Below are 25,711 nucleotides of genomic sequence, written 5' to 3'. Positions count from 1 at the left end.
CCCTGTGGACATGTCCTACCCAGCGGAGGTGGTGGTGGATGATGGGGTGTCTTAATGCTGATTACTGAGGCACGTTCTAGGACTTTAATATTGGTGGTGTGGCTTTCCCAGAGGATTTTCAAAATCTGCCTCAGTTTAGTTTGCTGGAAGCTTCCAGATTTTTTATATCATTTCTGTACAACGACCACATCTCACACGAGTACTCCCTAAAAGAGTTATAATCTGTTGTTGTTGTTGTTGTTATTGTTGTTGTATTTGTTGTTGTTGTTGTAGTAGTTGTTGTTGTTGTTGTTCTTGTATTTGTTGTTGTTGTAGTTGTTGTTGTTGTTGTATTTGTTGTTGTTGTTGTTGTTGTTGTTGTTGTTGTATTTGTTGTTGTTGTATTTGTTGTTGTTGTTGTTGTTGTATTTGTTGTTGTTGTTGTTGTTGTTGTTGTTGTATTTGTTGTTGTTGTATTTGTTGTTGTTGTTGTTGTTGTTGTAGTTGTTGTTGTTGTTGTTGTTGTTATTCTTCTTCTTCTTCTTCTTCTTCTTCACCCTACACCCTCTTTTTTCAAACTCTTATTTACCTCAAACCAAACAGGTTCTACTTCGCTATTATAACGAAATACGACAGCTGAAAAAAAAGAGTTTTCATTAAAAAAACAATATCAATTACTTATTGTTTTTTATCGATTTCAATAAAAAGTAATGTTATCTACCTAATTGTTATGTCACAATTAGTTAAATATTACTGCATTATTACATAAAACATGTACTTTGTACAGATAGATGATTACGTGACATTCACCATTAATTGTAACAAAACGAACCGAGTTGCATCCCCTGACCTGATGCTGTTAATTTATAAACATGCTTGATTTTTTTTCGAAAATTATTTTCATTAATAATTAATTTTCTATCTTATCGTTTTTCGTAATTTTTGGATATTTTCGTTACTGTGAAATGACAATTAAGGCCATACCATTGGTTTCACATGAAATTCAATATTTCGTTTTTTGCATTTTCGCTACAATAACGAAGAATCACAAGACATTTGGTTCTTCTTTGTTATTGTAACGAAATTCAAAAAACGAAATATTGAATTTCATGTGAAACCAATGGTATTGCCTTGTCATTTCGCCGTAACGAAAATATCCAAAAGTTACGAAAAATGATGAGATAGAAAATTAATTATTAATGAAAATTGTTTTTGAAGGCAATTAGCGAAAATTGCAAAAAAAGAAAGCGAAGAGTTCAAATCGTAAGAAAAGGGAATTATTTTCTGAAAACTGGAAATCTTAGGCTGAAATTGTTTCGCTAATTGTCTTCAAAAACTATTTTCATTAATAATGCCTTGACTACCTTATCGTTTTTCGTAATTTTTGGATATGTTCATTACTGTGACATGACAATTAAGTGGGTGCCATTGGTTTTACTTGGAATTCCATATTTCGATTTTCGAATGTCATTATTATAATGAAAAAGAAACAGGCACATTGTCATTTGGACGAGAATGTCTATTATTTGGGACCTTATCTGCACTAAGTAGGGAGCTGAGGTGGCATGGCAACACATCAAAGGCCGTAAATCACAAAGTTATGATTCTCTCTCCTCTGATCTTGAGCGCATGGTACAGTGGGGAAGAGGTGGCTGGTTACTTTTAATGCATCTAAAACCAAGCTTCTATCTTTACATCATCAACGCTCTGATCTCCATCTGGCATCAATTGAAATGGATGGCTCTCGTCTTGGGGAGGCTCCATGTTTTGACAAGCTTCTAGGTTTGACCTTTATTCCTGATCGGAAATGGAACACGTACATCAAATCTGTTGGCAAGGTCGCTGGAAAAATGGTGGGATCCTTCTACTGCTCCAGTAGATATCTCACTACTGATGCAATTCTCTATCTATATAAAAGCCAAGTACGTCCAAGGATGGAATATTGCTGCCATATCTGGGCAGGAGCTGCTACAAACAGCCTATCCTGCCTTGACAGAGTACAAAATAGACTTCGTGGCTTAGTGGGGGATACCCTTTTCTCTACCCTGCAACCTCTCTCCCACAGAAGGGACGTTGTGAGCCTGTCTTTGTTTTATCGTTATTTCTATGGGAAGTGTTCGTCTGAGCTCCTTTCTCTGGTCCTCCTTCGCCAATCTTTCACAAAAAAAACACCCGTCTGGCTGAAACCACTGTCAATAATTTTCCCCACTCATTATCTGCGCCTAAATCAAAACGTGGATTCCATGAACAAAGTTTCTTTCTTAGAAGTGCACTCCTGTAGAACTCTCTTCCGTTTGCCTGTTTCCCATCTGACTACAACTTGGATGTCTTCAAGTCCAACATAAACAAATTCCGGTTGAACCGCCCCCTTAAGTAAGACACTTTATCAGATCTCTATTACTAGCGATTACTACGATATTATCCCATTGATCACGCAATAACCCTTATCCCCGAGTGGATTCCGGGCCTTGATAAGTGGTGACTTCCTTGTAAAAAAAAAAAAAAAAAAAAAGTTGAAATGTCTGTTCAACTATATATAATTTTCTGCAAAGCCAGGGAGGTAGGAGACTGGGAGAAAATTCCAAAGTCTAGCAGTCCGAGAAAAGCAATTATAAGTAAGTTTTCCGACATCTATGGACCTTCACGGTAAAGGGGTGGGATTTTGCTGTTTGTCAGGTTAGTCGGGCAGTATTTACGTCGAACAGGTACGAGTGCTACTAGCTGTTCATGGTAGGTAATTAGTTTGGGTTTAGTTTAGATATTCAATAGGGTTGATATGCCGCAAACCAGCAACGCAAAGCAATCAATCGAGTATTGTATGAATGGACCCTCCCCCCTCCTACTGGAGAAAAAAAAAACTATCGATATATTTATCATCATCAGTTTGAGCCGAAACAAAATCAACGACATTATGTCGAATCTTCCGAGGTTGGAAAACCGCGTCAGAATAGCGTTGTATTCGTTTTCTTCGATTTATTCGAGTCTAGCTATAGTTAGTAGGTGTAGTAGTTGTAGTGGTAATAGCGTTGTTTTATTTATTTATACTTGTAGTATTATTAGTATTATTATTAAAAGCAGTAGTATTTTTCTTAGTAATAGTAGTAGTCGTGGTGTCAGTATTGTTACTGCTGCTCGGTTGTTGTCGTCATCTGTGTTCGTCTTCAGTGTTCGATATTTAATGTTACCCAGTCAAAGAGACCGAGGGAGAGAGTGAAAGAAAGAAAGGAAAGGAGAGAGAAAGACAGATAGATAGATAGACAGATAGCAAACTGGTCCCATATGGAGTGCACCGACCTTTTCTTCCCCTTCTTTTTCTTTTTCGTCATCGTAGGCCCCGACGGCGCTCAGTTTTTTTAGAGCACCTTGCGTTTTGATGTGAACATAACAACGAACAAAAACAAAAAAAAAAAAGGAAGGAAAAAAAAGCTATTATATACCACACATGCACATCACAAAACCACGGACAAGGAAAAACAGTTTTTGTTTAAATTATTTATTACAAAAAAAACATATTTATATTTGAATGCGTCCACAAAGGCCATAAAAAAACAGAGCCCCCCCCCCTTTTTGACAAAAAAAGAGGGGACAACGTGTACACGTCATATGTATTTTACCGTGTATTTAATTGTATGCGTCGTTTTTGGAGTCGACCAGCAATGCCAGGCAGGTAAGAAATGCCAACGCGAAAAAAAAAAAAAAGAAAAAAAAAAGCGACTGAAAGCTGCATTAAAGACGCGTTTAGCATCGGTTTGAAACGAGCACTGTCGTCACCGTCAGTTTCCCGATTCTCTATTAGATGACGTCGAAGTGATCGTCTCTCTCGCGAAACTGACAGTCAACGCAATGCTTGGTTTGAACCGATTTTAAATGCGGTTTTCATTCAAATTTTATTATTGACAGTGAGCCCTCTGTTTATGTCTACTAATTATATTGATTCCCCCTCGTATATATATATATATATATATATATATATATATATATATATATATATATATATATATATATATATATATATATATAAGTCATAACAATTATATATATATGTGTGTGTGTGTATATATATATATATATACACACACACACACACACACACACACACACACACACACACACACACACACACATATATATATATATATATATATATATATATATATATATATATATATATATATATATATATATATATACGAGGGGAAATTAAATTTTACGAACTCCATGAAATAAGAAAATAATCTTTTTTATTTTTTATTAAAGAAGAAATTTTGTAAATTTTAATTTCTAATATGTAACTATTAATATTTATATAAATATGTGTGTATTAAAGTTAATGGTTGCAACAGTTCCACTAATGTGTAGCTTTTCTACGTTTCTATAAATGAAAATAACAATACTGATGTATGTGTGCGTGTGTGTGTGTGTGTGTGTGTGTGTGTGTGTGTGTGTGTGTGTGCGTATCCATGTATGTACATACACGCATATATATATATATATATATATATATATATATATATATATATATATATATATGTATATATAATGCCTTTGTGTATTATCTTAATTTAGAATTTGACTTGAAAAGTATTGCAATTGTTAAAAATGCATAAATCAGCTCTATTTTATTGATAATGAGCAAGCGGCATTTATAATTTGATCTTCGATTTTTTTTACTTAACGCATTGAGGGTTTATATATATGATCTAATTTGAAAGTATATGTGCATGTGTGTATGTGTATGTGTATGTGTATGTATCTGTGCATGTGTGCATATGTGTGTGTGCATGTGTACATGAGTGTACGTGTACATGTGTGTACGTGTACATGTGTGTATATGTGCATGTGTATGTATCTGTGCATGTGTGTATCTGTGTATCTGTGCATGTGTGTGTATATCTATGTATGTGTATGTATACATGTGTGTATATGTGTGCATGTGTATGTATATGTGCATGTGTGTGTATGTGTATCTGATCATCCAATCATAATAAAGTTCTCTTATTGTCTTCATTCGGCACGGTTCTGATTCACAGAAGTTGATTCTTCGCAAGACTAATATAACAATGTTCAAGCGAGGCATGAATCATCGTACCGGATGTCAAATATTCACCCGATATCTTATATATCCTAACCGAGCGATCTTTTTAAGATTCTGATCGTCCTTTCAAGTGCAATTGCTTGAATCGTTCTTGCACTTGGTTCACCTGGTATACTTGCAAGGTAGTTTTAAGTTCTTTTTTCATGAATCTCGTTGCTCTTATAATTACTGGAATGATAGAAATCTTCCTAAGATTCCAATTTCTTTTCATGTCATGCATATGACTTTTGTGTTTCGTTATCTTTTCCCCTCCATCTCTGTTTAACCCAGTATCATTGGGGACACTAACTTCTACTAAGGTTGTTTCTTTCTCCTTTTTCGGCCTTTTTCGTCCCCTGCATATATATATATATATATATATATATATATATATATATATATATATATATATATATATATATTGGTATATTTAGGCAACATTTTTTTATTCAAGCAAACATTGTTAAATAAAATGGAGATAATTTAATGATTCTTTTTTTTTTCAATTTTTAGTATAATCTTTTTTATATCAAAATCAAAAATATTAATGGAAGGTTCACAGTTATCACGAGCGCTTTCAGTTCAACTGCGAAGCATCTTCAGGTGGAATTCATGGAGTTGGTGAGTTGAAAGTGAATAGGAGTGAAGATGGAAAGTAGACAAATGAAAAGTAAAATTCACAATAAATTGCATCGAGCGATGGAAGGTTACCAGTATATAAAAACGTCGATTAAAATCAACGAGTCCATGACGGGGCATATATATATATATATATATATATATATATATATATATATATATATATATATATATATATATATAGTTCGATTCCTAGAAACAGTCAAGCCCTGCTGACAAGAGGTAGTTACCTTGAAACATGCATGTACGTAGATTACTGTTTTAAAAATACTAAAAATAAAATGTTATATATGTCCAAATAAGGTGCAGTTACTATTTAACCGTATTTATCGTTAAAAAACAAAAACAATAGCATATATATATATATATATATATAATTTCCACAGCCAAACAACGTCGCAGCCCACAAGAGCCATGACAGCCAAGCCATGACAGGCTCTTGTGGGCTGCGACGTTGTTTGGCTGTGGAAATAATTGTATATAATCTCTCACATTCTGAAAAGTGTGTATATATATATATATATATATATAAATATATATATATATATATATATATATATATATATATATATATATATATATATATATATATATATATATATAATGTTTTGGATTTTACCGTCACTGGATACTTTACTCTTCACCAGACTATATATTCACATGAAATCACTTTTTTATTCACCCTATTCGCCCTGCTTCACTTGTTGTTATGAAATAAGATCTATGACTTACTTGTAGTACATACTTTTGCAAGCAAAATCCGATCCTGCATTTTGCCAAATCGTATCCTCTGATGAGAAGGATGTATTTCTTTGAAACTCCGCAGATTAAGGACTATCCACTAATTTTGTGCTTCCTTTTTTTAAATTTAAATATGTTTGTAACTCATTTTCAAATTTTTTTTTAACATGTTTTATTAACTACTTAAAAACGGCCGGGTAGCTGAAACAATAATGTAACTTAACAGAAAGATACGGTAATAAAAAATAAAACGCATATTTGCTCTACAAAAGTATTGAGCACTTTCTTCAGTTTTTATTAATTACCATTTCTACTATATATATATATATATATATATATATATATATATATATATATATATTATTTTTAAAATGTAATTATCCACTGACACGTGTTTCGTCGTCTACGACTCATCAGAGAGGCTGTATCTAGCGAGATTCGAAATCGAAATTGAATTCATTCAAAACATATCGCTAAAACCAAAACAAAACAACATCTATATATATACATATATATATATATATATATATATATATATATATATATATATATTAAGTAATGTGATTTATAATTTAAAAGTTTTAAAATTTTTTAAAATTAACAATCAAAATTTAATTAAATTAAAAATCAGTTTCATAAGAAGGAACAACAACAAAGTCAAAGATAATTGACTTTGTTGTTGTTCCTTCTTATGAAACTGATTTTTAATTTAATTAAATTTTGATTGTTAATTTTAAAAAATTTTAAAACTTTTAAATTATAAATCACATTACTTAATATTGAATTAGCTCTAGGACATTTAACTATCGAGCTTATTATATATCTAAATTACAACGAGCATTTCCTGTATTTTAATTAAACTAGTAATTTCACTATTACATTAAAATACACTTAGCTCTTTAGACTATTATTCTAATCTCCTTTAAATTATATATATATATATATATATATATATATATATATATATATATATATATATATATATATATATATAGGCAAACAAATTTACAACGTATTCATTTACATACGTTTTGAGAATTCCACATAAACATTAGTCCTATGTACGATCGTTTCCGAGACAATATGGATTTTTATTGATATAAAGTCTCTGCATCATAACAAGGCACAGACAGCAACTTCAAAGTCAAAACATCGGGACTAGCGTATAATTTGGTATCAGTTGTACAGCAATTTGAAATGAAAGACGGTTGGAATATTAGTATAATCCTCCTCCAATAGTATACAAAGCAATACATATACACAAAGCAATATATATATATATATATATATATATATATATATATATATATATATATATATATATATATATATATATATATATATACTCGGGTTTTTTTATATTCAAAAGTAATGGACTAATGAATTCAACGAGGTTGTTAGATAGTGCTCAATAAAAAGAGCTGATAATACTTGTTTATTGTTATATAAACATGCTCACATCACGCTGCTACAAATAGCCACTTGTTTCAATCAAACAACAGATATCATCAGGCAGCGACTTGACTATTCAAAAGTTCAATGAATCTTCATTGAACTTTTGAATAGTCAAGTCGCTGCCTGACGATATCTGTTGTTTGATTGAAACAAGTGGCTATTTGTAGCAGCGGGATGTGAGCATGTTTATATAACAATAAACAAGTATATATATATATATATATATATATATATATTTTATATATATATATATATAGGCCACTCAAGGATGAGGGTTAGGTAGATGGTGAGAAAAGATCAGTCATGGTGGAATTTGGTTAGGGTTAGATTATCTAAATGAACGACTCAATAAGAATTTATTCATATTAGACTTGAAGACGGCCATGTTATAGTCAGCTGGGAAGTCAACACATGGTATTGTGTTCCACAGACAGAAAGTTCTGGGAAAGAAACTCTGCTCATAAAATGTTCGTTTAATGTTGAGCATAGATAGAAATAAGGAAAAGTGTTTGTTTTATTTTCAGCTAAGCAAGTATTTGTTTCAAATGTTTTATGGGGAGGGAGCATAGATTGGTGGAGCTCAAGCGAATGTCAAAATCGATTGTGTTAAATATATATTCAGAAAGCTCCAATAGCATTGGTCTAAGTCTAATTAGACATATATTATTGTTAAAACAACACACACACACACACACACACACACACACACACACACATATATATATATATATATATATATATATATATATATATATATACTTGTTTATTGTTATATAAACATGCTCACATCCCGCTGCTACAAATAGCCACTTGTTTCAATCAAACAACAGATATCATCAGGCAGCGACTTGACTATTCAAAAGTTCAATGAATAATCTTTATTCATTGAACTTTTGAATAGTCAAGTCGCTGCCTGATGATATCTGTTGTTTGATTGAAACAAGTGGCTATTTGTAGCAGCGGGATGTGAGCATGTTTATATAACAATAAACAAGTATTATCAGCTCTTTTTATTGAGCACTATCTAACAACCTCGTTGAATTCATTAGTCCATTACTTTTGAATATAAAAAAACCCGAGTATATATATATATATATATATAAATTACTATTAAATTTACCAAAATGATCCAAGATGGTAAAATTAAAGTATATTATAAATATTAAAGAAATAATATTTATAAAATTATCTCAGCCAGTAAAAGTGAAGCAGAGGGAATATGGTGAAGAAAAAGGTGATTACACATGAATGGATAGTCTATCCATTCATGTGTAATCACCTTTTTCTTCACTATATTCCCTCTTCTTCACTTTTTTTGTTTTCAAGTAAGATCTTTGACTTACTTGTTGTTTCATCAAATACTTCTGCATGCAAAATCCGATCCCGCATTTTGCTAATTCCTACCCTCTGATGAGAAGGAAAGTATTTCTTCGAAACTCCGCAGATTAAGGACTATCCATTTATCTAGTGTTTTCTTTTCAGATTAAATATGTTTTTAACTCATTTCAAAGTGTTTTTTAACATATTTTATTAATTGCTTGCTCATATATATATATATATATATATATATATATATATATATATATATATATATATATATGTGTGTGTATATGTGTGTGTGTGTGTGATATATATATATATGTGTGTGTGTACACACACACACACATATATATATGTGTGTGTGTGTGTGTGTGTGTGTGTGTGTGTGTGTGTGTGTGTGTGTGTGTGTGTGTGTGTGTGTACTTACAGGCCATTTGGTGTTGCCCGGTCGTAAAATATACACAAATATTATATTTTAATTCATACAGAAACTGAAACATGTGCATGCCTGTATTATGTTTTTTCTAAGTGAAAAAGAAAATACTCGTGTTGAGATTAAATCCAGAATCTAAAGACAGTGAGCCAAGTACGATAACCAATAGGCCAGCTTGACACGTCCTTTAAAACGTTTTTTTCAAACTTACTTATTTGTAACATAATAAATCTGTCATCTGAACCTTTCATGCACGCACAGTCGTGCGACAGTTTGCATAAAGATAAAAATCCAACGATCTCCACGTATCAATTTTTCAATTTTTAATCGTAGCAGCCTTTTTTTCCATTTGTCTGAATATCCTATACACCAAACTTCAAGTCTGCAGATCAGAAATCCGTAGAGTATATAGGTTGAGAAGTGTCCTCACATACACACATTCTCACTTTTGTAGATATATAGATATACATATATCTAAAAAATGCTGAAGAGTCCAAGTGCACGGCCGCAAATTCTATTCTTGTAGAAGGAAATATTTCAAAAAAACATTTTGTATTTCTACACATCAACAAATAGGAAATAACCAGAAAAAAAGGTATAAACGTTTATATATATTTTCGTATTGATATTTTTATGATATTGATTTTTATAACATATTGATTTTTTATATTATTTTATATCATTTTATATATATATATATATATATATATATATATATATATATATATATATATATATATATATATATATATATATATATATATATATTATATTGAGTGTTTCCTTTGACTGGAATAATAAAAAAAATAAAAGTGAATTCAATGAATATTATGCAGGTCTTGTTATTTTCTCAGCTCAGCTATGGCGTGTCATGATGCACTAATGAAGAGTCTTTGCGATTACTTAGCAAATTTGGTGCACAACAATATTATGACATAACGATATGAAAAAGGGCAGAAACAGTTGTTTGTAAACAAAAATTTCTTTGGATGAACTGAACGTCATATATGCAGGAATGCAAAATATTACGAAAAAAAAAATTTTTTTTTTTACAAGTACATTATTTTCGACCGATCCTTCAGTCTTCATCAGTGTAGTGAAAGTGATGAGCATACACGGGGGGGGGGGGGAAGAAGGAGAAGGAGGAGGAGGAGGAGGAGGAGGAGGAGGTATAGCCAATGAAAAGGTGCCGCGTCATTTTTAAATACATATACATATAAGTATGCACATACACACATGCACACGGTACATATACACATATAAACGAAAAATTAAAAAGTAAACAGTAAATAAAAATGAAGAAACGCGCCTTTAACTGTCCAATATTTTGAATTCCAACGATATTATTAATTAAAGAGAGAACAAGAATTCAAAGGATATTAGACGTTATGAGGAGAGATGCTATGAATTCATTTGTAAATCAACGACTATTTCTCGTTCGAAAAAAAAGTATACATATCTATAATATAAAGCTGAACGTGTGTGTGTGTGCGTGTGTGTGTGTGCGTGTGTGCGTGCGTGCGTGTGTGTGTGTGTGTGTGTGTGTGTGTGTGTGTGTGTGTGTGTGTGTGTGTGTGTGTGGTCACGAATAGGCTCCTATGTGGTTGACTATTTTAAAAAACTGATTACATATAATGATAGAAGATGTATCGAGGATCAGGAATGGCTATGTTTGATCTGGCAGAACGGTAGTTCATAAAAATTGTAGGATCTGCGTTCACGCCTGGCCCCCAAATTATGGAAATAAAAAAATTTATAAAAAAACGTTTACAAGTGTTTTTGATATAGATGTACATAAGAATACTTTGATAAGTATGTTTTAACTTTAATAGAGATCGTATGATAAAATTGTGGGGTCTACGTTCGCGCCTGGCCTCCATAGAATGAAAATAGGCACAAACTTTAATAAAGACTTTTCATATCTATCTGCGTAAGTATACTTTGATAATTATGTTTCAGTTTTAAACAATATGATATAAATGCGGGAGTGCCCCAAGGGTCTATCCTTGGACCTCTGTTGTTCCTAATATTCATAAATGACCTCCTCGACAAAATTGCCTCTGAGATGGGTATATATGCTGATGACACCACGCTCTATAACAGGCATGACAGGAAAACAAATGAACACATATCTAAAGAAATGGCAGAAACACTAGAGGATGATCTCCAATCTGTAGTGGAATGGGGACAAAAATGGATGGTCACATTCAATGCTGTCAAGACCAAACTAGTTTCCTTCGATAATTACAAGAAACCTTTTTTACCACCAATAGCAATGGCCAACGACACTTCATCTGAGAGTACATCTTTCAAACTCCTTGGCCTAACGTTCACAGGAAACATGAGTTGGAACAATTACATTGAAAGCATTGCCAGGGCCGCTGCAAAGAAGGTAGGCTCTCTCTACCGTGCTAGAAAATTACTAACACCTGAAAGTATCCTGTACCTCTATAAGGCCACCATTCACCCATGTATGGTGTATTGTTGTCATATTTGGACTGGTGCATCTGCTACTAGTCTCTCGCTCCTAGACAAGGTTCAAAAGAGAGTTGCCAATCTGATAGGCCCTGAACTGGCATCTAAGCTTCAGCCTCTGTTCCATTGACAAAATGTTGCATACCTCTGCCTGTTCTACAAGTATTTTAATAGAGAATGCTCTGACAAACTGCAAGCACTTGTGCCCCCACAACGTAAACATCCTCAACAAACCCGACAGGAATCTAAATCCCACCCCCACACAGTAGAGATCTCTAGTTGTAAAAGATCTTTCTATTCAAATAGTTTCTTCCCCAGAACCGCTAGACTTTGGAATTCCATTCCGGGTCCCTGCTTCTCCAACTGTACTGACGTGCAGAGGTTCAAGTGTAACGTGAACAGACACTTTGCTGCCCAAATCCCAATATAGTACCCCAGTAGATAGTAGCCCCCTACACCAAAGTGGCAATGTGCCTTGTTTGGGGTGAAAATGTAATAAAAAAAAACTTCCATAAATCAGAGTCCATTTTCTGTAGACTGTTTTTGAACCCAGTCAACGACGGGTACTTTTATATATATATATATATATATATATATATCTGTGTGTGGGTGTGTGGGTGTGGGTGTGTGTCAGAGATGTGAGTTTCGTTATAGAGGTGTTGATATAATTTGAATAAAATGAAGTACACATCAGGTGCACTTGAAAGTCAAATCGCAACGCAATAATATGATGAAAATAAACAAATATTTTACAACATGGCCAGAAAGAAGAAGAAAAAAGAAAGAAAAAAGATGTACAAAATACTAAAGATGGAGTTTTATCCCGAAATATATTTAAATTATAAATTTCAAATAAGTAAAATATTTGTTTATATATTTTTTATTTTACATTATTTCACACACACACACACACACACACACACACACACACACACACACACACACACACACACACATATATATATAAGTTAAGAACAAAATATATTCATTGATTTATATAATAATTAAATGAATGATTTTGCGCTACGAAACATGTGCTGTCAACAATTGTGCATGTCAGCATACTTAAAGGAATAAATTATAAGATGGGCAACATCTTGAAATTTGGAATATAGACTTTGTCATTTATTTGTTATAAGCTCTGTAATTAGATTGAGCTTCATAAATTAAATGCTTGGTATAAATAAAGGTGAAATCTAATTGAATAAACATATTTCAAGATATATATATATATATATATAGATATATATATATACACACATATATATCTTTATATATATATATAATGTGTGTATGTATGTATATATATATATATATATATTATATATCATATTAAATATGTAATACATATATATGTATATATTATATATATATAAAATAAATTTATATTATATATTATAAATATAACAAATATGTATATATATATATATATATATTATAACATACATATATATAATGTGTGTATGTATGTATATATATATATATATATATTATATATCATATTAAATATGTAATACATATATATGTATATATATTATATATATATAAAATAAATTTATATTATATATTATAAATATAACAAATATGTATATATATATATATTATAACATACATATATATATATATATATATATATATTATATATATATATAACATAAATATGTATATATAATGTGTGTATGTATATATACATGGCAATGATGGGACAATTCCAATATCTTTCCCAATTCCGATACAATTACCGATACTGTACCACTTCATATTCTGATATATTTAGAATTTAAAGTTGTTATTTTTCCCGATTACCATAAAATACATGGTTTATGTACAAATATTTTCTCAAACGTGAAAACACATTTGTAAGGAATTACCATAAAATACATAGTTTATGTACAAATATTTTCTCAAACGTGAAAACACATTTGTAAGGGATTACCATAAAATACATGGTTAATGTACAAATATTTTCTCAAACGTGAAAACACATTTGTAAGGGATTACCATAAAATACATGGTTAATGTACAAATATTTTCTCAAACGTGAAAACACATTTGTAAGGGATTACCATAAAATACATGGTTAATGTACAAATATTTTCTCAAACGTGAAAACACATTTGTAAGGGATTACCATAAAATACATGGTTAATGTACAAATATTTTCTCAAACGTGAAAACACATTTGTAAGGGATTACCATAAAATACATGGTTTATGTACAAATATTTTCTCAAACGTGAAAACACATTTGTAAGGGATTACCATAAAATACATGGTTTATGTACAAATATTTTCTCAAACGTGAAAACACATTTGTAAGGGATTACCATAAAATACATGGTTAATGTACAAATATTTTCTCAAACGTGAAAACACATTTGTAAGGGATTACCATAAAATACATGGTTAATGTACAAATATTTTCCCAAACGTGAAAACACATTTGTAAGGGATTACCATAAAATACATGGTTTATGTACAAATATTTTCTCAAACGTGAAAACACATTTGTAAGGGATTACCATAAAATACATGGTTTATGTACAAATATTTTCTCAAACGTGAAAACACATTTGTAAGGGATTACCATAAAATACATGGTTTATGTACAAATATTTTCTCAAACGTGAAAACACATTTGTAAGGGATTACCATAAAATACATGGTTTATGTACAAATATTTTCTCAAACGTGAAAACACATTTGTAAGGGATTACCATAAAATACATGGTTTATGTACAAATATTTTCTCAAACGTGAAAACACATTTGTAAGGGATTACCATAAAATACATGGTTTATGTACAAATATTTTCTCAAACGTGAAAACACATTTGTAAGGGATGGTCTATAGTTGTTTTACTGGTAGTAGTATTTATTATTTGGTCATTATTACCAGCAGTGGAAGATTTTGTTTGGAAAATAAAAAAGACAATTGAACGAATCGTTTTTGGCATCGGAAAATTGGCACAACTTTTTCCGATTCCAATACCAGCTCCGTTATCCGAAAAAGTTCCAAATTTTCCAATTCTCAATTCCGATTGATCATCCCAACACAAATATATATATATATATATATACATATATATATATATATATATATATATATATATTTTTACGAGGGAGTTACCACTTATCAAGACCCGAAGGCCACTCGAGGATAAGATTTAATGATAGTTAGGTGGTAGCATAGTAATCATTAATCGTGTAAGTCGGGTACAATTTGATTATTTAAGAAGACAGTTTAGCAGAAACTTGTTTGCATTGAAGGCTACCATACTGTAGTTGGTCGGGAAGCAAGCTAATTGAACAGTGGCCCACAGGCGGGCATTTCTTGGAAAAAAGCTGTATTCGTGGAATCTACGTTTAGATTTACGTACAGGTAGAGAATGGGGGAAACTCTTGATAGTGGTTGTAGCTAGTCGAGTGTTTTTTGTGAAAGCTTAGCATAGATTGGAGCCCAGACGAGCACTTGCCCTGAAAAAAAAAAAACAATAGAGTAGAGCCAAGCTCACAACTTTAGAGACCGGAGGGGGAAAAAAAAAGCAAAACCTACTAGGTTTCAAAGCCGTTTATTTTTTTGTTTTACAAAGTAGTCATCACTTATCAAGGCCTGGAAGCCACTAAGGGATAAGGGTTATTGCGTGTACAGTAATTAATGAGATAATATTGTAGTAATCATTATTATTGGAGATTTGATAAAGTGTCTTACTTAAGGGGGCGGTTCATCAGGAATTTGTTTATGATGGACTTGAAGACATCCAAGTTGTAGTTAGGTGGGAAACAGGCACACGAAAGAGAGTTCCACTGGCATGCACTTCTAAGAAAGAAGCTTTGTTCATGGAATCTACGTTTTTATTTAGCCACAGATAAAGAGTGGGGAAAATTATTGACAGTAGTTTCAGCCAGACGGGTATTTATCATGAAAGATTGGCGAGGAGGGACCAGAGATTGGAGCTCAGACGAGATCTTGCCATAGAAATAACGATAAAATAAAGACAGGTTCGCAACGTCTCTTCTGTGGGAGAGATGTTGCAGGGAAGAGAAAAGGGCATCCTCCACTAAGCCATGAAGTCTAGTTTGTACTCTATCAAGGCAGGGTAGGCTATTTTTAGCAGCTCCTGTGCAGATGTGGCAGCAGTACGCCATCCTTGGACGTACTTAGCTTTTATATGGATAGAGAATTGCATCAGTAGTGAGATATCTTCTGGAGCGGTAGAAGGACCCCGCTATTTTCCCAGCGACCTTGGCAACAGATTTGATGTACATGTTCCACTTCAGATCAGGAGAAAAGTTCAAACCCAGGAGCTTGTCAAAACATGGAGCCTCCCCAAGACGAGAGCCATCCATTTCAATTTATGCCAGATGGGGATCAGAGCGTTTATGATGTAAAGATAGGAGCTTGGTTTTAGATGCATTAAAAGTAACCAGCCAACTCTTCCCCCACTGTATCACATGCTTTTAGAGGAGAGAGAATCAGAGAGAACTTTGTCATTTGCAGCCTTTGATGTGTTGCCATTGATGGTCGTGTCATCAGCATAGATGTCAATGAATGATTTAAGTATGTGTTTTGGGAGATCATTGATGTAGATCAAGAAGAGAGTTGGGCCCAGGATGAACCCCTGAGGGACTCCAGCATTAATTTCAGTTAAACATAGCTGGAAATCTTGTGAAGTAGGCCTTTATGCCATACCTTATCGAAGGCCTTTGATATGTCAAGAGCAATTGCCTTAGAAAGGAAGCCTTTGTCAAAAGATTCACTAATCCTATGAGATATAACCGTTAGCTCATTTGCTGTAGATCTTGCAGAACGGAAACCATATTGCGCGTCACTAAGAAGCACAGAGTCGTTGGTGTTTTATTCCCCCAAGGAATCATTGGGTTGTGCGTACTGCTCGGCTCTACTCATGTATTGAGCACTGTTGAAGCAAATACTGAAAATCTTCACACAGCATATTATATTACCTTATAATATTATATGTATATATATGAAATAATAAACTTTATATATATATGTGCGTGTGTGTGTGTATATATATGTGTGTGTGTGTGTGTGAGTTTGTGTATATATATATGTGCATGTGTGTGTGTGTATATATATATGTGCGTGTGTGTGTGTATATATATATGTGTGCGTGTGTGTGTGTATATATATGTGTTTGTGTTTGTGTGTGTGTGTGTGTATATATGTGTGTGTGTATATATGTGTTTGTGTGTGTGTATATATATATGTGTGTGTGTGTGTATGTATGTATGTGTGTGTGTGTGTGTGTGTGTGTGTTTATACAACTGTTGCTTTTACAGCAGCATTGCTTCCAACAAAACCTTCATCAGATGATGACTCTGAGTTCAGGCATAGTTTCAGGGCTGAAGCATCATTACCACTAGTCCAGAGTGCCCCAGCAGTACCCAACGATACCACCAGACTTTGTTGAATTTTTATCAATTTGTGAGATTCCCACATCCACGATGATGTAGATAGAGCCTTGTCTTGTATTGTATTTTTTTTTGTCTGATGGCGAAAGACCAAAATTATTAAAGAACGTGAAGGTCGAATTCGCAATAAAACCTCAGCATCTGACTTTGATAGGAAATTCGATGGTTTTCCATCCAGCCATTAAATTTTCAGATTTTGTAATCCTGCCATATGACTACATGTTCTTTTGAAGTTGATAAGTGATTTTTCTACTGATGAAATAAGGGCAAAATAAATTCAAGAATTGACATAATAATAACATGAATAGTACTGTGCTACGAAAATTGTGCTGTCAAGAATTATGCATGCCACTATATTTAAAGAAATAAACAGTAAGATGGTTAATATCTTGAAATTTGGAATATAGACTTTTGTCATTTATTTATATGTGTTCTATAGTTACATTGAGCTTCATAAAAATATTGAGTAAGTATTACTTTGCATGTTTGCATTTTATATATATATATATATATAACTACTTCATTTACTCACATAAAATTAATATACGAAAGTAAAAATTTATGCGTAAACTTTAAGTATTTACTTCAAAAGTGCTCAATATGTAGGTAGAGCTAGTTAGTAAGTTATAAAATGTATATGGCGATTAAGCTACACTAAATAATCCGCGTTTCATCCACTCTAGGATTCTTCAGGCTTATGCACGAATTTTGTGGTTGTTTTTCGCTTTTATATACGCATCTTCTATTGAGATTTTAGTTAACCAATCAGCTTTCTAGTATCCACCGCGCCCTTCCTATCAGCCAAATCTCAATAGAAGATGCATATATAAAAACGACAAACAACCACAAAATTCGTGCATAAACCTGAAGAGTTCTAGAGCGGATGAAATGCGGAATATTCAGTGTAGCTTAATCGCCATATATATTTTATAACTTACTATATATATATATATATATATATATATATATATATATATTGAGTAAGATAATTTTATAATTTTCACAAGGAAGAACCAACAAAATCTATAAATTGTACGATCGTTTCGGAAACGATGTTTTTATTGAGATAGACAATTATTGCACAAGTCTATCTCAATAAAAACATCGTTTCCGAAACGATCGTATAATTTATTGATTTTGCTTGTTCTTTCTTGTGAAACCAATTTTTAATTTTTAATTTTAATTACAAATTATCAATCATCTTACTCAATATTAAAATAGCTCTAGGATATATATGCCTATCGAGCTTATTATATATCTGCAACGATTTACAACGAGCACTGTTTTTTTTTTAATTTTATTTTAGTTGTATTAATGAATTTACTAATACATTAAAATATATTCTGCTCTTTAGACTGTCGTTCTAATCCCCTTAAAATTATATATATATATATATATATATATATATATATATATATATATAGAGAGAGAGAGAGAGAGAGAGAGAGAGAGATAGAGAGAGAGGGGGGGCCCAACAAAATGTACACACTCTTTAAATAACCATAAAACCAACATTTATTATAAGAAAGAAAAGTTTCATGCATCAAAAAACTGTGAACAAATATAGAAACCAGTTAACTATCGAAAGTGTTCAAATTATTGGCTATTGTGGTCCATGAACAGCTGACACGCTCACTGATTGAATCGAAAACGTTCCTAATCAGTTCAGTTGGTAAGTTGACACATCTTCTTTCAATGATTGCTTTCAACTCATTCATTGTAGCTCGTTTTGAGGTGTGAACCCTGTTTTTAACATGCTACTACCCACCCACCCCCAAAAAGAGAAAAATTCATTGAGAGTGAGATCAAATCCGGTGAATGTGGACAGTACTCGATAATCCACTTCGTCCTAACAATCTGCTTTGCAGGTGACTATCAAGGTATGCTCTTACGTCATGATGATAGTGGAGAAGTGCTCCTTCCTGCTGGAAGTGCCATTCTGTATTCCTAAACATCTCTTGGGAACGTGTCATAGCGTATTCATGTTGCAAATGTAGATAATTTAAAAGAGTGTATACATTTTATTGGGACACCCTGTATGCATATATATATATATATATATTAATCCACATACAGTACTGTTTCGCTGTTTCACAGCTCATCGATGTGGCTAGACAGGCAACTGCCTCGTCAGGATTGAAACCCGACCGCCCAAATGACAGTCAAGGCTTCACACACACATATATATATATATATATTGTTGTCCAAACTGATGTTTATATCTGTATTTGTGTATATATATATATATATATATATATATATATATATATATATATATATATATATATATATATATATATATATATATATATATGGTGTGTGTGTTTTGTACACGCACATTGTTAAATAAATTTCACGACAAAAATGCAGAAGTAGTGTGCAACTGTTTTTTTTGTTTTTTGTTTTGTTTTTCTTGTTTCCCCACCCCCTACTGCCATGCCCACATTCGTTATCTGTCCTTGTATTCGTCTGTTTGTTCGCGTTTTTGTTTGGGCCGTCGAATTTTAAACGTAATTTTTTGTTTCCGGCTTAAAATATTTCCTCAGATTTTTTTTTCAATTTCGTTTCGAATTTGATATAAACATATTCGATGACATACATTTCTTTTAATCGTGTAATTTGTTTATTTGTTTATTTATTTATTTATTTATTTGATTAATTTTCGAGGATTTTATGCCGTTCAAATCTCAAATAATACTCAAATGAGCTTTTTGCTAAGTACTCATTGTATCTGAAAACACAAAAGAAAAAACAAATGTGCATGTGTGTATAACATCTCTCTCTCTCTCTCTATCTCTCTCTCTCTATCTCTTCCCCCCATATATATATATATATATATATATATATATATATAAAATATATTTTAGTTATCGACAGACAGATCTGTTTCGTTGTTTCACAACTCATCAGTGCCGCTAGACTAACACCTATCCCAAGCCGAGGATCGAACCTAGAACCGTCGTGATGACAGTCGGCAGTCCTACCCCCTGACTACGGAAGCGGTGGCCGCAAATCAATCTGTCCGAATGTCTATTTAAATAAACATCAGTCCGCCGCTCGTAGAGGGCTCAAACGTTTGTTTGTAAACAAACCGCGAGCTTCGCGCATATATATATATATATATATATATATATATATATATATATATATATATATATATATATATATAAACGACATTTATTTTTGCCACCACTGCTAATGTATATAAATACACCAACCATATGTTAATCATTTATTTACTTGAAAACGTACTTTGGTTGTTTATACCAATCGTAATGGATTATAAAAATCTGTCTCATAAATATAATGGAAAAAAAATCTTTTTTATATAAATTTTATAAATTTCGAAAAAAGTTCAGGCTAAATGAGTACCGTTTGGGGGGTTCCAGAGCATATATATTGTAATATAATAAACTGCGTAACTGAGAAGGAACGGCAGAGTGTGTCGATTACTTGAATCATGTAATTTGTTGAAAATTGTGTGTTTTTTTTAAAAGTTTTTTGTTAGGTAAACATCTGGTAAGTACGTGATTAAATATGCAGCAATAACATAATTTTGCAGATCTGTAAGTCGCAATGCAAAACAATATTGTAATGGATACCGTTTGAAAGGTAATAACTGACCAATTGAGAAAACTTGATATTTGGAACTTGGAGAATTATAATTATTATAATACTACACTATATGCATTTCAATCATGAAGGGAAGACTTATTATTTATGAATAAAAGTAAAATACGTAAAACACGGAAGAAAAGGAAAGCAAAATAAAGTGACCGGGTTTCACCTTTGCTTTTTCCAAGCTGTATCGAGGGATTTAAAAAATAAAAATAAAAAATATGTACATCATTAAAATAAAGTTACGTTGCGTTCTGTTCATGGTAAAAAAAGGGAAGCGATTAAAATATAGCAACGTTGTGATATTTTGTTCAACGATCCTAGAGGTTAATCACGCTCAAACTTAAGCGATATTCCCTCTAATCACAGAGAGAGGACCCCCTTAAACGAACGTGAATAGTCTCCAAGATATCTAGATGATATGTTGAGTGAGCACGACTCAGAATTGAAAATGAGTTCGTGTTGTAGTTCGCTGCACATGACGGGTTTCTCATAAGACGGTCAGTTATTGAAAACCCGTATGTGCTGGCAAGTAAATCTATTGCACAGTATGTCCCATTTCTGATTTTGGTAGGTACGTGCTGTTAGACTCTCCCATCCAATCTCAACGCTGTTTGACGGGCACTGCAACTACATTCAAAATTGTAAATTGCATTATTATTATGATGGAAGGGTAGAACAGCTTTTTGTGATGACGGAATTAAGGTTTTTGTAGAGAACACAACGCGCATATTTGAAGCAAAATAACATTTTTGAACCATTGAGCTGATTTGTTTGGCGAATTACTGTCTCCTCTCTAACCTCGGTAAACGAAGATATATTTGGACATTTAGTCACTGTTCTAACTCTAATTTCAGAAAAATCAGTTATTTTTCTTTGCATAACTGACATAATCACATAAAGAGGATATCCATTCTTGGATAGGGTATCAGTAATCATTTTAAATTCCTCATCTAATTTTGATTTAGAACAAATCATGTGTTGGGATCCAAATTAAATTAATCTTACGTTTTCTGAGTCAAAATGAATCCCAGCATGTATACAGTCCCGTAAATGTGGATTTACGGTATATTAATGTAAGGTAACAAGATGTGTTTTTGTTACGAATACATCAAGAAAACAATGGACGAGTTACACTCTCTTTCATAAGTATACTTTAACGCGAGATGTATTTTATTGAGTAAGGAGAAAACAATTATTTGCCTTTGTTTGGTTATTGAAGAGACAAAATGTGTTATCCACATATCGAAAATAGACTAATGGTTTCATGGGTCAAGAAAGTAATAGTTTTTCATGGAAACCCACGAAGATATCCGCCATTATCAGCCCCAGGACTGAGCCCATGGACACACCTTCTATTTGCCGATACATTACATTCAACGGATGTAGTGGCAATTTTCATCAACTTAACGGATATGCATTCAAAAAATGGGAGGAGGCTACAATATAATGCAATAATAATATACTATAATAATATAATACAATACAATATCTGGCTACAATATAAAAAAATCTATACAGATATCTATAGTCTCTAAAATTGGGGCACAAGTAAATAGGTTGCTAATGTCATAAAAACACATAAATTTAGAAGCAGACTTAGACTTTTGAATAAAGTCTGCAAAATCAAATGAATTTTTAAGACAGTATTTATTATAATGTTCTAATACTGGTTGCAAAATATTAAAGATCCATTTTCAACCTTTTGCTGTGATGACACTACCATAGATAAAATGGGCCTTAAAGGGATACTCGCTTTGTGAGTTTTAGGTAAACCGTATAACCTTGGATGGGTCGATCCTGAGGGTTTAATCTCACTAGCTATGATAAAAGGAAGTACACTTAACTAATTTCTTTTGGAGTTTGGTTTCTAAAGAGATTGTTGAATCATGAGTTGCGACAGGGCCCAATTTTATAAATTTCTCCGTGTCATTTAGTATGACAGACATTTTGTCATAATTATGATGATTACAACAACGTCTGAACCTTTATCCAGTCTAGTAATGACTAACGATTTTCTCGTAGAGTTTTAATAACTGCACAATGTTCTTTGCGCCATTTTAATTCTGAAAGGGATATTGGTTTACTTGCATAGCTGAGAGCAAGGTCGTTTAATCTTGCTTTAAAATCTCTTACTTTAATTTCAGAGACTGGTGAAAGTCTCTCTGCTTGGGCAATGAGAAGTTCAGATTCGGAAAATAGCTTTTCCCGTTTAACACAGGGCAATGGAATACAAAAGTCTAAACCATGATCAACTATTAAAAGCGCAAAAGGAGATAAAGCATGGGAAAATAGGTTTAAGACGTTTTTGCCAATATTTGAGTTTGTGATGCACCCAAACTTTTTGTATATTAAATGTTGCAATTTATTGTTGAATTTAAGAACTAGTTTTTTTTTACGACGTTCATATAAAATTGCAACATATTTTGTGAGCCGAATTTTGACACAGCACGAAAGAATGCTCACTACTTCCCTCTATAATTGAACATTTTTATTTTTAACAGCACGTGCAAAAGGTGATGCCATAGGTGCGAACATGAAATGGATTAGTGTGTTATTACATGAATTATCGTTATTTTTTGTTAATAATGTATTCATATATAACATACGAAAGATGGCATTGTTACCCAGAAGAGATGATAGATAAATACATAAGCAAACAATTGAATAAATTGTGTTCATCGTTGCAATGTGTCGAGCCGGAAATAGCAATAGTTTTTCGCTATGATCAACAATGGCGCGCCTCATACGACAAACGAATAGCAAAGAAAAAAAATATTTGTATTCATTTTTTATTAAATACTAGCAGGGGACGCCCGGCGTTGCACGGTCGTAAAATACGCTTAAATATATTTTAAGTTATATATGTTTTATTCTGCAGAATTGTACAAAACAAAAAATTAAGCACAAGGTCACACAAAAATTGAGGAGGGGAGATCTATGGTCATACTCATTACTGCACCTTTGGTTGGTCTATGCTAATCCTAGCTAGGGTTCTCGTTCACCATAATACGGCAAACGTACCTGGGGTTGTCCTACTTAAGATTCCCAGATCCAATCATTTTTTTTAATAATAATAATAATAATAATAATAATAATTATAATAATAATATATATATATATAACATTGTTAAATAACAAAAAGCTTTTGTTTAGTTATACCATTTGTTTATTTTTTCAATTTTTCTGATGTTTTTTGTGTATAAACGAAAAGTATTAATAAATGTCCCATAGTTAGATTTGTCTCTTCAAAGCATGTCGCATTTTTTTTTTTTTTTTGCTTTTCGTCTTTCATCAAGACATCGTCAGGAATGCGTAAGTGTTGGTTGTGCTGTACGGGCGAGTGCTAGAAACAGTAGTAGTCGGAAAACATTTAATGCATGCAAAGCCGTTTGTGCCCAGTGGGGAGTGAGAAAGCGTCTAGTTCTGAGATGAAGGTAACGTCAGAAAGGAGGGAGGGAGTTACGATAGGCACTGTAAAATGTTTTGGCTGGTTTGAAAAATATTTAGGACAGGTTTCTGAATTATTATATATACTGCTTTTAAATTTTTTTAATTTTTTAACGTTGTTTTCATGGTGCATTATTTGTGTGTTGCTGACTAAAATTGTTCAAACTTCGGAGGGGGAGAGGGCAGTTATGCTTTTTTTCCTGTAAATGTTGTAATATAGCACTACATTCTACATTATGCATCGTAAGGCAGCAGGATAACGTGATCGTTGTGTAACCGACGTAACTAACGTAATTATTGTTTGTAGTAGTAGTAGTAGTAGTAGTAGTAGTAGTAGTAGTAGTAGTAGTAGTAGTAGTAGTAGTAGTAGTAGTAGTAGTAGTTACACTCTCCCAGCGGGCATTTGAATTTATAGGTGACTTTGGTTCATTCTAGAGGTTTGAGGATAGGGAAGGTATTGTTTTTTACAACTAGATTTTGAATTTTTTATTTTTTATAATATATAATAAGTCTAAGGTTATTGTTGTTAGTGGGGGAAACGTATCCATGAAAAATATTTTTATGGTCTTTTCTTCCAATTTAAATCCTGTTTGTATCTGGTTGCAATAGAAAACGGGGATTTTGATGTGATTGGGTATTACTATTTGTGATGGTGTTTTTTGTTTTTGTTTTTTGTTTATTTAGTTCTGGAGCATTGGTTTTATTTTCTGGTTGACTATGTAGTTTGAAAATCTGTTATTGATGAGAACTTGATTGATATTTTTAGTTCGAGTAGTAGTGTTTTTGTCAGAAGAGATTAGGTTGTCGTGGTTTAGAAGGTTTATGGCTTTATATATATATATATATATATATATATATATATATATATATATATATATATATATATATATATATATATATATACAAACAAAAGTACCCGTCGTTGACTGAATTCAAAAACAGCCTACAGAAAATGGACTCTGATTTATGAAAGTATGATAGTTTATGAAAAGGAAGGGTTGTAAAGCGATAGCTTCGAATTTGGGTGTATCAAAACCAAAGCAAAATATGATGAAAGTAAAAATAAAATAGATAAACCCCATAATTTATTATA

The 25,711-nt window shown here is 32.3% G+C and overlaps 1 protein-coding gene across 1 annotated transcript in view; it reads left to right on the top strand.

The window, feature by feature from the left end:
* The first annotated feature begins 3,046 nt into the window (after positions 1-3,046).
* The window catches only part of LOC145258088 (UPAR/Ly6 domain-containing protein qvr-like), a 175,843-nt gene continuing 153,178 nt past the window's right edge, over positions 3,047-25,711 (top strand). The window contains exon 1 of the mRNA XM_080115817.1: positions 3,047-3,646. Within this exon, the coding sequence (XP_079971943.1) occupies positions 3,583-3,646 (64 nt within the window). The 5' untranslated portion in view covers positions 3,047-3,582. The remainder of the gene's footprint in view (positions 3,647-25,711) is intronic.

The sequence above is a fragment of the Euprymna scolopes genome, chromosome 33 (assembly GCF_053919585.1).
Source record: "Euprymna scolopes isolate OS-2025 chromosome 33, ASM5391958v1, whole genome shotgun sequence".
NCBI lineage: Eukaryota > Metazoa > Mollusca > Cephalopoda > Sepiida > Sepiolidae > Euprymna > Euprymna scolopes.
The sequence above is the reverse complement of the archived record's forward strand: the minus strand, read 5'-3'. Positions and strand labels throughout refer to the sequence as shown.